Here is an 18,113-nt window from a genome sequence, read left to right as displayed (position 1 = left end):
GCTTGTCTGACTATTCTGCTGCCAACTGGTGGCAACCTCGCTGCCGTTCTGCTGGTCTGCTTTGAGCAGGATTTTCGCCCTCTCTCCACTCTGCTGCCATCTAGTGGTTTTTGCATTACTCTGCATTTACCTGCAGTGTGACAACAAGTACCTTTCACGCTCAGAGCTATAAATAACATTTATATCTCTCTGATATGGCTGTAGTCACACTAGTGGAAATTCATTGCATGCAATCACTTCTAAATACCAACTGATAATAAATAATGACTCACCTCAAAAATAGTGGTGGAGGACTTCTCACCTTCCTGCTCATGCATCCGCTCAAGATGTGATTCAATAGCTCTTGTTTGATAGCAAATCTTAGTCAGATAACCTTCCTCACCTCCCTGCATCCAAAAGACGGAGAACAAGCACCGCAAAAATTGGTTATTCTTTGTTGTCTGGTGGCATGCACATATTTTATGCAACAAACAGAACTCATGAAATTTTAGAGTTGCATATAAAATATATAAGGAAGGGGTGTATATATCATACTGGCTGTCCATTGAAATGGTGCCACTGTGTAAAGGTAGCCTGGAATGAAGACTAGAGGGGTTCAAATACCGTATATTATGAGACCTCACTTCATAAGTGATGGAGTAGGAACTGTCTGATGTTCACTTGTGAAGGTGTTCCAATGACCTCAGGCCATTGATCTTGCTATTATGGTCCATAGCGAGCCAGCAATAGATGCTGGAATAGAGGTCTAACCTTTTCTTTAATGAGTCCCGATTTTGTCTTTGATTCTATGGTACTCAAAGATTCATTTGAAGATGAAGTGGCAATGCCATGAAGAGGCCTTTGTGAGGGAACGTCACACAAGTTCTCCTCCTGGGATTATGGTGTGGGGTGTCATAATGTACGGTAGCCGGACCACTCTAATCTTCATTCCAGGTACTCTAACAGCTCAGCGTTACATTGACTGGGTTGTGGAAGCAGTGATACGTCCATTTATCCAATGTGTCACAGGATCCAGTTTTGAACAAGATGATGTCAGACTGGGAGTAGCCCAATTGTCCTTAAAGTACTACCATGGCCTGCTAGGTTTATGGAAGCACAGAGCACATCAGGAATGTCATTGGTCTCCAATTGCAAAGGGAGCTGCCAGCATAAGATCTTGATGATTTGTGTGTACAAGCAAAGTGGCAGAACATTCCTCAAGGAGCCATTAATAACCTCATTCATAGCATGCCAAGGTGTATAAGTGCATGTACTGTGTACTGTAGTCGATACTGAATAAATTGAGATGGTTCGAAAATCTTGTTTACATTTTTTCATAATTTGCATATCATTAACACTTCTATTCTTGCTGTGATGTCAACGATTACACAACTTCCTTCTTGGTGTTGAAAGTTCAATGTTAAGGAGTCTAAGTAATTGTAATAAGTAATTGTGTATAAGTATAGTTCTTTATAATGCAGCAACTAATGTAGGTTTGCTATGTAAGGTGATAATTCAGAGACCAAACCAATCCCTGATGATGAAAACAATGTTTACGAAACGCGTAGGACTGCTTTTTGGTTAGTGCCTGAACACATAGAGCCACTTAGACATCACGCAACACTGCATCTGGAACTCCAGTGTGAAGTGCAAAGACAACTTTTTCTGAGAGAGCGCTGCCAGCTGGTGCACTTCTCATAAAGTACCAAGGACCTGTTAGGACACTTTTTAGCTCACTTGGATTTCGGTATATAGCAGACAGAAGATACTTTCTTGAAAATTGAACACTTGACTACAGCAATTAGAAATGAAAGTACAAGTTAGATACAATTTTGAGGTCAGTGTACATGGTTTTATAAATGTGTATGGAAATTCAACCCCTTTCGACATGCGCCGTACTAGTATAGCGCATGTCGTGCCTCCTCCTTTGAAGTGGGCTCACATCTTTCCAGGCACATGTCAACTGTTTTGAACACCTGACATGTGCCTCTAACAGTGGTGGGTGGAATTGCAATCCACCCGCGGCTGTTAATCTGTTAAATGCCGCTGCCAATCTCTGACAGTGGCATTTAACTCGCGCTTACCGGAAGCGCACTAGAAATCCCGCCCATCGGTGACCCTGTCATGTGATCGCAGATCACTGATAGTTTGTCATGACAACCAGAGGTCTCCAGCAGACCTCTATGGCTGTCATAGCCGAATTGCTTGGTCGGCGCTCATAGCAAGTAATCGTTTCTGCTACACATGGGCGATCTGATCATCGCCTGTGTGTAGCAGAGGTGATCGGACAACTGCAGCTTCGAGTCTCCCAGTTTTTAAAAATCTTAAAAAAATTTTTTTTAAAAGTTCAAATCACCACTCTTTCGCCCCATTCAAAATAAAAGATTAAAAAAACAAACAAACATACACATATTTGGTATCGCCGCATTCAGACTCGCCCGATCTATCAAGCTATAAAAAGAATTAATCCAATCGGTAAACCCCAGAATTACTTTTTTTTGGTCGCTGCAACATTGCATTAAAATGCAATAAAGGGCATCAAAAGATCGTATCTACACCAAAATGGTATCAATAAAAATGGTAGCTAGGCAAACAAGAAATAAGCACTCAACCAGTCCCAGATCCTGAAAAATGGAGATGCTACTGGTCATGGAAAATGACACTTTTTTTTCTTTTTTAAAAACAAACTTCGGATTTTTTTTCATTTTGTGACTAAATTATAGAAGTGCCAGTTGTGGATTTATCATGAAATATGTTTTACAGAAAAATATACATAAAAGTACAGTAAATTTTCTATTGACATTTCAGTAAATATATATACAGTATAAACATCACATACTGTTATCAGGGCCGGAAAAAGACAAATGTCGCTAAGTGGAAACGATATTGCAGTGCCAATTCCATTTCATAATAATGGAAGTTCAGCAATATTCTTCCCAGCAGAGACAAAGACAGAAACTCCTGATGGACCCACCAACACAGATATGAACTGAGCCTCATACCGTACTACAGTGGGTACAGAAAGTATTCAAACCTCTTTAAATTTGTCACTCTTTGTTTCATTGCAGCCATTTGGTAAATTCAAAAAAGTTAATTTTTTTTCTCATTAATGTACACTCTACACTCCATCTTGACTGAAAAAAAACAAATGGAAATTTTTGCAAATTTATTAAAAAAGAAAAATTGAAATATCACATGGTCATAAGTATGCAGACCCTTTGCTCAGTATTGAGTAAATGCACCCTTTAGAGCTAGAACAGCCATGAGTCTTCTTGGGAATTATGCAACAAGTTTTTCACACTTGTAGAAGAAGAAAGGATCCAGCTTCGACCAATAAAATTAAAAAAAACTTTGTCAATCCTATAAAAGAATTGCTGCTATGACATACAGTACAGACCAAAAGTTTGGACACACCTTCTCATTCAAAGAGTTTTCTTTATTTTCATGACTATGAAAATTGTAGATTCACTCTGAAAGCATCAAAACTATGAATTAACACATGTGGAATTATATAATTAACAAAAAAGTGTGAAACAACTGAAAACACTGTATGTCTTATATTCTAGGTTTTTCAAAGTAGCCACCTTTTGCTTTGATTACTGCTTTGCATTCTCTTGATGAGCTTCAAAAGGTAGTCACCGGAAATGGTCTTCCAACAGTCTTGAAGGAGTTCCCAGAGATACTTAGCACTTGTTGGCCCTTTTGCCTTCACTCTGCGGTCCAGCTCACCCCAAACCATCTCGATTGGGTTCAGGTCTGGTGACTGTGGAGGCCAGGTCATCTGGCGTAGCACCCCATCACTCCTTCTTGGTCAAATAGCCCTTACACAGCCTGGAGGTGTGTTTGGGGTCATTGTCCTGTTGAAAAATAAATGATGGTCCAACTAAACAGAAACCGGATGGAATAGCATGCCGCTGCAAGATTCTGTGGTAGCCATGCTGGTTCAGTATGCCTTCAATTTTGAATAAATCCCCAACAGTGTCACCAGCAAAGCACCCCCACACCATCACACCTTCTCCTCCATGCTTCACGGTGGAAACCAGGCATGTAGAGTCCATCCGTTCACCTTTTCTGCGTCGAAATAGAAATCAACAAAAAGATGATTGCAAGGCAATAATTATATCTCAAAAAATCAATTTTTATTAGAAAAAGACATTAAAATACCATAATACCAAAATATGGAGAAGTGGGAAGGACAATATACTTGCTGTCTATAGTAACTCATAATATTTTCATGGAAAACCACCCCATTAATGTATAGTGAAACAAGTACACATATGTATAGTATTACCAAACAAATGGGTATATATATATTATATATATATATATATATATATATATATATATATATATATATATATATATATATATATATATATATATATATATGGACATAGAGGACCATCGCAAAAGATTATATAAAATATATATGGGAGAAAAAATAGCGAAAAAAGGGTCCAATGCAAAATTTACAAATTTATTGACAATAATATTGTTCAAGTATATCAGGATTATAAAGAAAAGGTGAAACAGAATCAATGATGATCATAGCAGGTACATGGGCAAAAAACAATAGGGCACACAAAGGTACATGGACACGGGAATGTACATAGTTTTATGAATATACAGCACAAAGTTTAAATATTCCACATAGTCCCATAATTAGAAAATAACCAGTCACAGTATCCCAATCAAAACCGGATAGCAATACCACAGTTGGTGGAACCAGCCACCACTCATGGCATGTACTAAACCCAGAGTTAACTACAGATAATTTCACAACATAATATTACCTTCAGACTGGTATGTAATAAGAGTCCACCCAGGTGTACCCTCCCCAACACACGTTTTGGCTAGATGGCCTTCATCAAGGGGTATGGTTATTTTCTAATTATGGGACTATGTGGAATATTTAAACTTTGTGCTGTATATTCATAAAATTATGTACATTCCCGTGTCCATGTACCTGTGTGCCCTATTGTTTTTTGCCCATTTACCTGCTATGATCATCATTGATTCTGTTTCACCTTTTCTTTATAATCCTGATATACTTGAATAATATTACTGTCAATAAATTTGCAAATTTTGTATTGGACCCTTTTTTTCGCTATTTTTTCTCCCATATATATTCTATAGTAACTCATGTATGCACAGAAAAAGGACGACAGCAGCTACAATAACATTAGAGGCGCTGGGGGGGCTCATAATGCCTATAATTATCTGAGAGAGCGGACCTGATGTATAGTATCCGACGTGAAAGCGGCAACTACCGCCAATATATGCACAATAACCCGCCCTACCAAAGTATTACCACACCAAGCTGTAATTACAGCGTCACCTCACAAATACCAGCCTCTGCACCCATCACATTCTATTTCCATAGGACAATGTCCACATAAAAAAGGTACAATTACCTCCGGGTATCCAGAGAGATGCTGCCGTCGCCTAGAGCCGTGCGTCTTGCCCCGACGCTCGTTTCGGTCTCCTTGATAAATATGCATATATGTAATATACGCAAACACACAGCACCATGACCCAGTTGATCTTTGTAAGAAGTACCTAAGTTATATCTAATGATATGAACAAACAGGCATAGTACTGTGTAGTTAGAAATGCCAGCAAGATCTTCTAATATTCTTAGAATTCACAGCAATATTATCTCATATGCAATGAGATAGGGCAGCAAGGTGGCTCAGTGGTTAGCACTGCATCGTTGCAAGAAGATTGTGTGTTCTTCCCGTGTTAGAGTGGGTTTCCTTCGGGTTCCTCCCACCAGGGCTGTGGAGTCGGTAAGCCAAACCTGCGACTCCGACTCCTCAATTTCTCTTACACCGACTCCGACTCCAACTCAGACTCCGACTCCCACACATATTGCTTATATTTAAGTGAAAAATTTATTGTAGTACAATGTGAACCTCAGACATTTAATCATTTTTATGATCCAATAATCAAGATATTTAGATAGAACAGAATATATATTGGTGTACTACCCGGTTTTCATTCTTTTTGGTATAGATACGATATGGATAGACAGATATGGATAGATAGAGCAGATTTCTAATCTGCTTTTGCTATTGAAAACATTATCTATGAGCTCAAAAACCTTTCAGGTGATGCAGTTTTTTAAAAAGATGATCAGCTTTTGCAGCTGAAAAACGTATCCTCAAAAAACACAGGAAAAACGCTGTGTGTGAATGTAGCCTTAGATCAGGAATATAACAGCCATTTATAGGACATTTCATAACTTTACCAAACTCCTATGAAAAAATATTCAGCACATCCTGCATTGAATTACTGTACCCAATTTATTATATATTTTAGGAGTAGGAGTCGGTCCATTTTATACCGACTCCAACTCCACCAAAATGAGCACCGACTCCGACTCCACGACTCCGACTCCACAGCCCTGCCTCCCACATTCCAAAAACATACTGATAGGGAATTTAGATTTTGAGCCCCGATGGGGACAGTGATATTAATGTATTGGTATTAATGGTACTATATAAGGGAGTAAATAAAGTAAATAAATAAATTCATATTCCAGTAATATTTTATAAGAGCTAAACTTTTGGCATTCACCTTGTTCTGTATCACCGAAAGTGTACAAAGCAAACTGTAGTTTTGGTAAAATATGAGCAAACCACATTTCTTTTATCAGAAACCATGTAAATCAAATTGTTACATGCAAAAATATTATTTTCCACAGATTAGCGATTCATATAGTAAGATAATATTTTCTGAAACAAAGGTCACAAAAAGCCACTGATGATAAAAACTGCAAGATATCTTCTTGACTGGAGCCAATATGTTCCAAAACAACCTAAGAAAATAATACAAATACAGCATTGTTTACAAGCCTACAAAATTCCTTTATTGGCTAAATATATTGTTCTAATTTTTTTTCTATTAAAGGGGTATTCTGTCTACAGATTACGTACATTTTCCATAGATGGGGATTCCACTGACCCGGATTCATACTCCAAAGTGTATATGACAATACAGTGAACAGTTTCAAAAAGGCTGTAATTTTATCAAGCCAAGGATTTTCTGAAACAACGTTTCTGCTCCATAGTATATAATAGCCATCTATTTGAGAGAATCATCTCCAGAAGACAATTTTTAATGCAAATCAAGGTGCAGCTTATATGATGTTACTCAGGTGTCATGCATGTTTCCTTCTCCTATGGCCTATTTCCTTTGTACTAGTCCTTGCAGAGTTGCTGTGTTAACTCGATAAAAGCCCAGGTGCGCCGAACGTCTGTGGAGAAAATCCAATCTACACTTAGATTTCATCCATTATAAGTTTATACTTAGGACATACAACACTGCCCTTCACCTCTCCAAACAAACCTATTTCAACACCCTCATCACCTCACTGTCCAATAACCCGAAACGTCTCTTTGACACTTTTCATTCTCTACTCAACCCAAGAGTACAGGCCCCAACCACAGAGCTCCGAGCTGACGATCTGGCCAAATACTTCAAAGAAAAAATTGACCAGATTCAACAGGAAATTATCTCCCAATCACCTCATACCATGCACTGTCCTCCCTCCCCCACTGCATCTAGCTCACTCTCTGATTTTGAGCCAGTCACAGAAAAAGAAGTAAGCAGGCTCCTTGCATCTTCTCGCCCAACCACTTGCATCAGTGACCCATTTCCGTCACATCTCCTCCAGTCCCTTTCCCCTGCTGTCACCCCTCACCTAACTAAAATATTTAACCTCTCTCTCTCTTCTGGTATCTTTCCCTCCTCATTTAAGCATGCCATCATACATCCACTACTTAAAAAACCATCTCTCGTCCAAAACTGTGCCACTAACTATAGACCTGTCTCTAATCTTCCCTTCATCTCTAAACTCCTGGAACGCCTGGTCCACTCCCGTCTTATCCGCTATCTCTCTGATAACTCTCTTCTCGACCCTGTCCAATCCGGTTTCCGCTCTTTACACTCTACTGAAACTGCCCTCACTAAAGTCTAATGATCTACTAACAGCTAAATCAAATGGTCATTACTCCATGCTAATTCTCTTGGATCTCCTTGCAGCATTCGACACTGTGGATCATCAGCTACTCCTCACTATGCTCCGTTCCATTGGCCTCAAGGACACCGTTCTCTTCTGGTTCTCCTCCTATCTCTCTGACCGCTCCTTTACTGTATCTTTTGCCGGTTCCTCCTCCTCTCACCTTCCCCTTACTGTTGGAGTTCCTCAAGGATCGGTTCTAGGCCCCCTCCTCTTCTCCTTGTACACTGCCCCTATTGGTCAAACAATCAGTAGATTTGGTTTCCAGTACCATCTCTATGCTGATGACACCCAATTATACGCTTCTTCTCCTGACATCACGCCAGCCTTTCTAGAAAACACCGGCGATTGTCTAAACGCTGTGACTAACATCAAGTCCTCACTATATCTGAAACTGAACCTGTCAAAGACTGAACTCCTTGTGTTTCCTCCCTCTACTAATGTACCTATACCCGACATTGCCATTTCTGTGTGTGGTTCCACTATTACTCCCCAGCAACATGCCTGCTGTCTTGGGGTCATACTCGACTCCGAGCTTTTCTTTGCCCCCCACATTCGATCACTGGCTCGCTCTTGTCATCTGCACCTCAAAAACAATTCTAGAATTCGACCTTTTCTTACTTTTGTCTCTGCAAAAACTCTTGCTGTTTCTTTTATTCATTCTCGTCTCGACTATTATAACTCTCTTCTAATTGGTCTCCCTCTTACCAAACTCTCTCCTCTCCAATCTGTCTTGAATGCTGCAGCCAGGATCATATTCCTCACCAATCGTTCCACCGATGCATCTACCTTGTGCCAGTCATTACACTGGCTGCCCATCCACTCCAGAATTCAGTATAAACTTATTACCCTCACCCACAAAGCCCTCTATGGCTCAGCACCACTCTGGCTTAGTGATCGGACCCAAAGAGTGGTCGTAAATGGCTGCACATCCAGTTGGAAGAATGTCTCAAGTGGGGTACCACAGGGCTCTGTCCTGGGCCCTGTATTGTTCAACATCTTTATCAACGATTTAGATTAAGGAATTGAGGGTAAACTGATTAAATTTGCTGATGACACAAAGCTAGGAGGGATAGCTAATACTAGAGAAGAGAGAGAGAGGATTCAAAAAGATATAAATAAACTGGAGAAGTGGGCAGCAACTAACAGAATGGTTTTTAACAGGGAAAAATGCAAAGTACTACATCTGGGCAATAAAAATGAAAAAAGCATATACAGAATGGGAGGAATAGGGCTAAGCAACAGCACATGTGAAAAAGACTTGGGTATACTAATAGATCACAGACTGAATATGAGTCAACAGTGTGATGCAGCAGCAAAAAAGGCAAATGCAATTCTAGGATGTATTAACAGAAGCATACAATCTAGATCACATGAAGTCATTATTTCCCTCTACTCCGCTTTGGTCAGACCTCATCTGGAATATTGTGTCCAGTTTTGGGCACCACATTTTAAAAAAGTCTTCAACAAACTGGAGCAAGTTCAGAAAAGAGCAACCAGAATGGTGACCGGTCTCCAAACCCTGTCTTATGAGGAAAGGTTGCAGGATTTGGGATTGTTTAGTTTGCAAAAGAGAAGACTGAGAGGAGACTTAATAGCTGTCTACAAATATCTAAAGGGCTGTCACATTGTAGAAGGATCAACTTTATTCTCATTTGCTCAAGGAAAGACTAGAAGCAATGGGATGAAACTGAATGGGAGGAGGCACAGATTAGATATTAGAAAAAACTTTTTGACAGTTAGAGTGATCAATGAGTGGAACAAGCTGCCACGAGAAGTGGTGAGTTCTCCTTCAATGGAAGTCTTCAAGACAGACATCTGACTGGGATGATTTAGCGAATCCTGCTTTGAGCAGGGGGTTGGACCAGATGGCCCAGGAGGTCCCTTCCAACTCTACGATTCTATGATTCTATGATTCTACAACTCCTCCCTTGTTTCAGTATACCACCCTACCCGCGCCCTCCGTTCTGCTGATGACCTGAGGTTAGCATCCTCAATAATTAGAACCTCTCACTCCCGTCTCCAAGACTTTACACGTGCTATGCCAAATCTTTGGAATGCACTTCCCAGGTCAATACGATTAGTCCCCAATCCCCACAATTTTAAGTATGCCCTGAAAATGCATTTATTCAGACTGGCCTATTGCCTCAACACATTAACCTAATCTATCCCTGTGTGGCACAGCCAAAAGTTTTACCATAACCAGGTTCCCCTCATCATGTTCCCACATGCTTTATGCATCCATTAGCCCTCTGTGTCTGTACTGTTACACACTTAACATTATGGCTGGTCCATACAATCAGGGCAACTGTTACCACCCAACCTTTCGTGTCTACCTCTTTCCTCATAGACTGTAAGCTTGCGAGCAGGGCCCTCATTCCTCTTGGTATTTGTTATAATCTATGTGATTATTGTTATGCTGTAATGTCTATTGTCTGTACAAATCCCCTCTGAAATGTAAAGTGCTGCGGAATATGTCGGCGCTATAGAAATAAAATGTATTATTATTATTATTATTATTATTATTATTATTATTATTATTATTAAAAGCCCGACACCATCACCCAAGACCTTTTAAAGGTCTGCTTAGACCAGGGGTGAGCAATCTTTTTTCTGCCAAGGGCCACTTGGATATTTATACCATCCTTTGGGGGCCGTACAAACTCCGCCCACAAAGTACATCCTGACTCTGGCACTGGTTTCATGACTTAATCTTTCATTGCATGCGCTTCAGTGTTCAGTAGTGAACACTGCATGTGTGTGCTAACAGAGCAAGAAGAAATTAATGAGCTTGTGGCAATCAAAATACAGCTCCCTGCACAAGAATGCGGTCCCTGAGAATCTGCTCGGGGGCCTGATAAAAGGTCATCGAGGGCCGTAAATGGCCCTGGGGCCTGAGGTTCCCTACCCCTGGCTTAGACAGTCATGCACTGTCTGAGCATTGAGATCACATGGATCTCCACAACCTTGATGTAATTCTTGACAAGTACATCTTCCACATAGCTCAAGCTCTAGGCAGGTGCCTAATTATCATTTGCTCAGTCCTCACTCTCAACTTCACTGCCAGAAGTGCCTGATTACCATTCCTCTCTAGTATTCCTGCCTGTAATATCATCACTGCAACCATTAAACAGTTTTCCAATTCATCACTGTTGTCCTGCAGATAACTACTATTCTGCTGCAAGCATACACTCTGCCATTAACCATTTTTCTCCTACAAGCTTACATTCCTGCCAATAATAATCTGTTTGTTGCTAGTTCCAGATCGTCTATACATCTACTGTTCCCATGTGTTCCCACCTCTGGCTCTGCTTCATTTGGAGATTAGTGTTCAGCTTGTCTGACTGACATCCTGCATGCCCTGTTGTCCTTGTCCTCGCCAACTGTCATGCCATCTAACAAAACCCAATTTGCTGCTCTATTGTCTCCAGTCTGTGCTGCTCTACCTGATGTACCGTTTAGGGAATCTCCCTCACTCTGTGACCCTTAAACACATGTAGTACAGGTAGAGAACAGTCAAACTGATGCAGCACTTTAGAAACACTGGGTTCACATCGCGTTATGTGCCATCCAATTAACGAATCCGTTACTAAGCGGCACTAACGCTATGTAACGGATGCGTTGAAGCACCCATTGCCAGGCATTATCGTAACGCATCCTAATGCATGTCAAATTCGGCATGCGTTAGTGATGTTCTGTTACTTTGTGACACACCCTCGAACGCAGTCTACACGATCGCTGTGCATAGACCTCTATTGCTAACGCATGCTAACACAATGCTACCATGCGTTAGCGCAATCGGTCCAAAAAAGCCAAAAAAGGACATCAGCGTTAGCGCATCCGTTTAACGCATACGTTAAACGGATGGCACTAACGCGATGTGAACCTAGCCTTAAGATAGGTGCATCTACTTCAGTAATACAGTGTATTTGGCTCTATTTTACCTCATTGTAATGAACTGATTAAAGAGGAATTTGTCAGTATATTCCCCAAGTCAATAGGCTGGATTCTCTGGTGCAAGTCGGAACAAGTTACAGTCTATATTCTGTGATTACAAGTTATATTCCACACATTGGAACACTGTTGGTCAGCATATTTTTTTTTCACCGTCTAAAAACTTTTCTCTACTACGTAGGGTACGGTAAATATATACCATTAGGAGAAGATAGTGGCAGGAAGTGTCATGGGTTGTGCAGACGAAAACGTATCTGTGTCTACAGTGCAACTACTTTGCTTTTATCTAGGTTTCTGGCAGTATACTAGAACTGTTTTAAGTTGCTCATCCTACAATGACAGCGAGATAACTCTGCACATCTTACCCTAATATATACAGCAATGATAACACATAAGCTGCAGAAAACAAATATATGTCCATAATATATACCAATTTAAGTATTACATAAATTTCCATTGATCCATTCTCTACATATCTATTTTAATACAATCTTTACTGTAAACATGAGGAACTATCATCAATTATGTGGAAAAAAGCTAATTTATGGAGGAACCTAGGCTGCAAGCAAAAGTGATTAACATATTTCTGCTCTGAATACTGGTGGATGGTGAGATGTCAAAACACATAGATATTATGGCAAAACTTAGAAGATGGACCGCTTTAAAAGGTTTCAAAATATTCCCATAATGATATTTTACAGAAAGCACACTACATGCTAATAATAACATCTCATAAACAGCAATACAAGCAATTCTGGCGCATTAAGATGCAGTGACATGGATATCTGTCCTGGCATTTTACACTTTTAGACCAAAAAATTCATGTACTTTAGCCTCTAACTGGCTATTTCAGACAATATTTGCGGCAAGGACTGGTCAAGTCATCCTTGCCATGGCAGCCAGTTTTCTAGGGCCTTACGGCAAAATGTTTAAACAGAAAATCTAATTTTAAGGCTATGTGCACACGCTAGCGTTTTTAAATGCTCAGGAAAAGGATCCCCTTCCCAGATTTTGACGCGTTTTTGACGCGTTTTTTGATACGCGATTTCTGGGATCATTGGGGATGGCTAAAAACGCTCAGCAATGCGGAAATTAATGAGCATGCTGCGTTTTTAGCCGCTAAGCGATTCCTGATCGGTTAAAAACGCATGCATTGGCACAGAAAGCCAAAAACGCATGCAAATTAATTTGATGCATCTTTTAAGCGTTTCTGCAGCGTCTGAGCCGGCTCAAACGCTGCGGAAACGCTTAAAAAAATGCATCGTGTGCACACAGCCTTAGAGTAACAAGTATTAGTTTTTTCATTTTCACTGACTTGCTATGCAATCAAATAATTTCATATATTACATACCCTATATACTCGTGTATAAGCCAAGATTTTCAGCACAATTTTTTGTTCTGAAAACGCCCCCCCCCCCCCTCGGCTTATACACAAGACATTGTCCCAGAAAGACGGCGGGGGAAGGAGAGTCACAGAGTCAAGAGCAGGCGGCTGCGGCTAAAGCCTGTGCCGCTGCTAAAGAGAAATTAATATTCACTGCGCCGGCTGTGAATATTAATTTCTCTTATAGAGCGCACAGTTACAGCCGCAGGCTTTCAGCAGCGGCCGGGCTATCACAGGTGCCCGCTCATTAAGGTAATGAATATTCACCTCTCTCCACTCCCATAGGTGTGGAGTGAATATTCATTACTTTAATGAGCGGGCACCCGTGATCACTTGGTCGGAAGAGCTGCTGCCACGGGAACGAGATACAGTGAGGGCGCACATGGAAGGTAAGTAGGATGTGGTTTTTTTTTATAGGAACCATGCATACAAGGATAGGAACTGGGAGCCATGTATACAAGGATAGGGGATAAAGAGCCATGCATACAAGAACGGGGATAAGGAGCCATGCATACAATAACAGGGACAGAGAGCCATGCATACAAGGAAGGGGAACCATGCATACAAGGCTGGGGAGCCATGCATACAAGGACAGGGATGGGGAGCCATGCATACAAGGATAGGAGATAAGGAGCCATGCATACAGGGACAGGGAGCCATGCATAGAAGGACAGGGATGGGGAGCCATGCATACAAGGATAGGGGATAAGGAGCCATGCATGTAAGAACATGAATAAGGAGACGTGCATACAGGGAACCATGCATACAAGGACAGAGACAGAGGGCAATGCATACAAAGACGGGGACAGGGAGCTATGCATATAAGGACAGTGACGGGGAGCAATGCATATGTAAAGAGGAAGACTGGGCTGCGGATACCTGCTTTGAACCGGGTCCAGAACTGTCGAGGCTGCGTCCTATGTTGCACGGGGGAAGGAATAGGGGACTGGACAAGCCCCATGACTCAGGAAGAGGCGGCGTGTCTATGGGTAAGACAGAGCTGAAAGCTTGCAAAGCGAGGGGCAGTTTCCAGCAGACAGGGAGAGTGCAGGAGAGTGAGCAGAGTGCTCAACGTACTGCGGCCGACAACTCCTGAGCGCTTCAGCGGGACAGTGACTGTGGGAAGCACCGTGCGCCCGGCCAAAAGCGGAACCACGCTCGTGCAGAGAAGGGTGGGCCATTTGCTGGCTAGCACGCATCAGCCCACGCTTGGTATGGAAACTTCTGCAGCTTTTCCGGCTTTGATTGCGCGGGCTTATGGACTGGGGGCTCAGCTAGTAAAACCGGAGACCGCTCGCTGCCGCCAGAAGACGGTTTGCTAATCTTGGACCCTAACGAAGGACCCCATACCGGCCATTGCCGGTACTACTACTCCCGTCAGACTGCGGACTAAGGAACACCAGCAGGAGCTACAATAAGTGTTATTTGAAACTCAGACTGTCGCACTCATTCTGCTTATTCCATTTATTTCTCGTTGTTCTACTAACCGTTTTCTTCACTGCTCATTAAAGCCCTGCGAGGAAAAAAACCTTTACCTTTACTGTTAAAATAAATAATACTGTTATACCATACTCCTCTGCAATCCCTGTGTACTGCATCTCAGCACCTGCTTACATACACAAGGACAGAGATGGGGAGTCATGCATACCAGGACAGGGATGAGGGGACAATGCATACCCAATAAGTTTTCGCTGTTTTTCGTGGCAAAATTAGGTGCCTCGGCTTATACTCGGGTCGACTTGTGCATGAGTATATACGGTAAATCATATTTATAAAACAATATACAATAAACCAATACCTGATAATCTAGTCATTCTGATAATCCAATGATTGTTTACAAGACAGAAGCAATTAAATAGGAGCTGATCTTTCAATAAACATTGCATTTATCATTAGTACACACCAATATAAGAATCTTTGAAACATTTTTTATCAGAGAATTCTGCTTCTTTCTTCACTTATGTGCCACTTCTTCCATTTCCCCACATGATCGCTTAACAGCTCAAATCCAGCATAATGAGGTGTCAGGTTACAAAGCATATTGAAGTTTATGGATAGGGGAGTGAAAAAAGGAAAGCGGAACGGAGCATGAGGAAAGCCCAGAAGCAATTAAAGTATATTAGCTTATTCCAGCGCTGGATTCACATCTACACTGATCAGTAGGGCTCCATTTCTCTGTTGCTTGTATCTTTCCACTACCTATAGAAAGAAGAGTAGGAATCCCTCTGTGTGCAGTGTATGGGAGACATTATAATTGATGGTCTCCATCCATTAACTCAGAGTCAATTACACATTAGAGATAGGGATTGCAGAGATAAAAACTAGTGAAAAAGCAGGATAGAAGTTATATAATGGACAGAAATAGTGTTAATTCTGTGTACACACAAGACCGTTTATTCTGAAAAATTACTTGAAAATATAGTTGTGCAACTGGTAACTGACAATGTGGTCTTAATAACAAAATACATGTGAGCAAACACTGGCAAACATATCTGTGACCAGATGGTTAAGCGCCGCGAATGAGAGGATCGCATGTCGTACGTGGCCACCAGTCCTCAGGTCGGGTAAGCATATTACACAGGATCTTTTAAATTAATATAGACCTTTGAACACTATATTGTGTTGTGAATTCGCTTTCTGGCCTACCTCTGGTTACTGCTGAAGGTGGTGGGGCTGGTCAGGTTGACGGAGGAGTTGCGAGTTCTCTTTCTGGACTCCCTCTGGTGGTTACTGTAGGTAATGGAGCTGATCTGATTAACAGAGGCTTGACACATGATAATGAGGACAACGATTGGATATCTGGGGTTTCAGACTGGATTTAAGACAGCCGACTCCCTCTATTCCTGCTGGTGATTTTTCCTGCCTCCTGAGGTCTTAGTTTCCAGCTCAGTCTCTGCATTTTCAGCTAAGTGTTCATTTGCTATTCTGTTCACATTTGATCTGGTGTTGTCTATTTCAGTTTTGTGTGGTCAGCCAGCTCCTGCTGGGGCTGTGCTGAATCACTATCCATATGTTACTGCTTGTGCTAGTTTGTTTTTGTCCCTTATTAGATTGGCCTCTTTTTGTTCTGCTTTCAGAATATAGCAGAGTGCTGATATAGTGGGCGAAGTCGTGCGACATCAGTATTTGTGCATCAGACGTGTTGGGACATTTTGCAGGGTTTTTCGCGTGATTGCAGACAGTGTCTTTCCTTTCCTGTCCTGTCTAGTCAGTGTGGGCCCCATCGTTTGCTCAGTCTATTTTCCTACCTGCGTTTGTGTTTTAATCTTGTGTCACTGACAATATATGTTTGGGGGCTATCTATTCCTTTGGGGTCTGCTCTGGGGCAGTTTAGATTTCCCCTTTCTTGCTTTAGGCTTTGTTAGCTCCCCGGCTGTGCCGAGGCGTCTAAGATCATCGTAGGCATGCTCCACAGCTACTGCTAGTTGTGTGGATAGGATCAGGGGTCTGCAATCCACTTAGTTACCAACCTCTCTGGTTTTCTGTGGCTTAGCTTGGGCTTGCTCTCCTCCTCAGTGACCCAATCATAACAATATTGTTTTAGGTCCAACATATTGCAATATGTCTTTCCAAGGAATAGAGCCTGAATAGCCACGGAGTTAAATTCTGCATGCCTGCAGTCATTCCAGTAGCTTTTTTTATTGCTTCTCTCCACTGGCCATCTTTAATGTATGTACAGTATATGTGATAGAATACTTGACCATCACGGTCTTCTGCCGTTTTCAGCGCTACTCCGCTCCTCTCCTGCATCATGTGACCACAACTGTGACTAGAAGACTCACACAACACCTTCTGTTTAGAAAGGAAGTTACATTGAAAAAGTAAGTCTATAAAACTCAGAACAGGGCTCTAATGGGCTTACATTAGGAAAGGAACTAATTGTCCACAATGTGATGTGGCAAGAAAGCGCTGCGGTCACATGATGCAGGATAGGACCGGAGCGGTGCTGCAAACGCCAAAAGACAGCTATGGTAAGTGTTATAATGTAAGAAACGTAACAAATCGTTGATGGCCGACGAAGGCAGCAGTGAAAGGAAACTGCATCTTTAAAGGAATTTGGCTACGAAATAAATTTCATAAAATCACAAAAGAGCCATTACTTAAGTGATAAAACCCCTGCCTCCCCAGTGCACTGGGTTTCATGCCATTTACTTACTATACCCTAGTTTTTGCACTTGCACATGTATAATGTTTCTTTAGTAACATGGTCCCACCACGTCTTACAGGGCAGGAGCCATTCTCCGCAGCAGATGCCTGCTTTAGCCCATAACAGAAGGGCGTACGAGCAGGGATTGTCACTCTCACGTCTATACGCCATCATACCATTAGTAATGGCAGCACTTTGGTAATAGGCATGTATAAGAACATTGCTGAACCAAAAGTGTGCTAATAAGAAATGTGAAGAGCGCAAATTGTAGACGTTTCAGAAATGTAACCATGGAGACATGGAAAGTAACATCAAAAATCCACTGCGGGAACACGAAGTCTATGGCTGCTGCTCACCACTCACATTAGAAAGCTCATGAAACAGAAAAAAAAAAGCTGCTTGTGAAGAGGGAGGATTATATGATATTTTATAGCCACATTTTCACATATAAATTGTCATTATACACAAGCTTTCTAGATCAGCCTAAATTCTCCCCTTTATACCGATGGATCTCCAAATAAAATATGAGCAATTCCAGTTCCCTTCCTTGACCTCCTTTGGGTGTGAGGAGAGGATGAAGTGCAGCGGTTTTTGGCTGATCTGGGGGTTTTCATGTCCGTTATATC

At 41.5% G+C, this 18,113-nt stretch overlaps 1 protein-coding gene across 5 annotated transcripts in view; it reads right to left on the bottom strand.

Moving 5' to 3' along the window:
* The window catches only part of ATG10 (autophagy related 10), a 253,229-nt gene that overhangs the window by 175,923 nt on the left and 59,193 nt on the right, over window positions 1-18,113 (bottom strand). For 4 of the 5 annotated variants that reach the window (XR_012233561.1, XR_012233601.1, XR_012233594.1 and 1 more), the window contains one exon: window positions 273-386. The exons of the other annotated variant lie outside the window; for it this stretch is intronic. Coding sequence is in view for 1 of the 4 variants with exons in the window: in XM_073582474.1 (XP_073438575.1) it covers window positions 273-386 (114 nt within the window). In the remaining 3 variants the exon portion in view is untranslated. The remainder of the gene's footprint in view (window positions 1-272; window positions 387-18,113) is intronic. 5 annotated transcript variants of the gene reach the window in all.

This window comes from Dendrobates tinctorius, unplaced genomic scaffold, assembly GCF_039654945.1.
Source record: "Dendrobates tinctorius isolate UK_male_01 unplaced genomic scaffold, ASM3965494v1 ptg000003l, whole genome shotgun sequence".
NCBI lineage: Eukaryota > Metazoa > Chordata > Amphibia > Anura > Dendrobatidae > Dendrobates > Dendrobates tinctorius.
The sequence above is the reverse complement of the archived record's forward strand: the minus strand, read 5'-3'. Positions and strand labels throughout refer to the sequence as shown.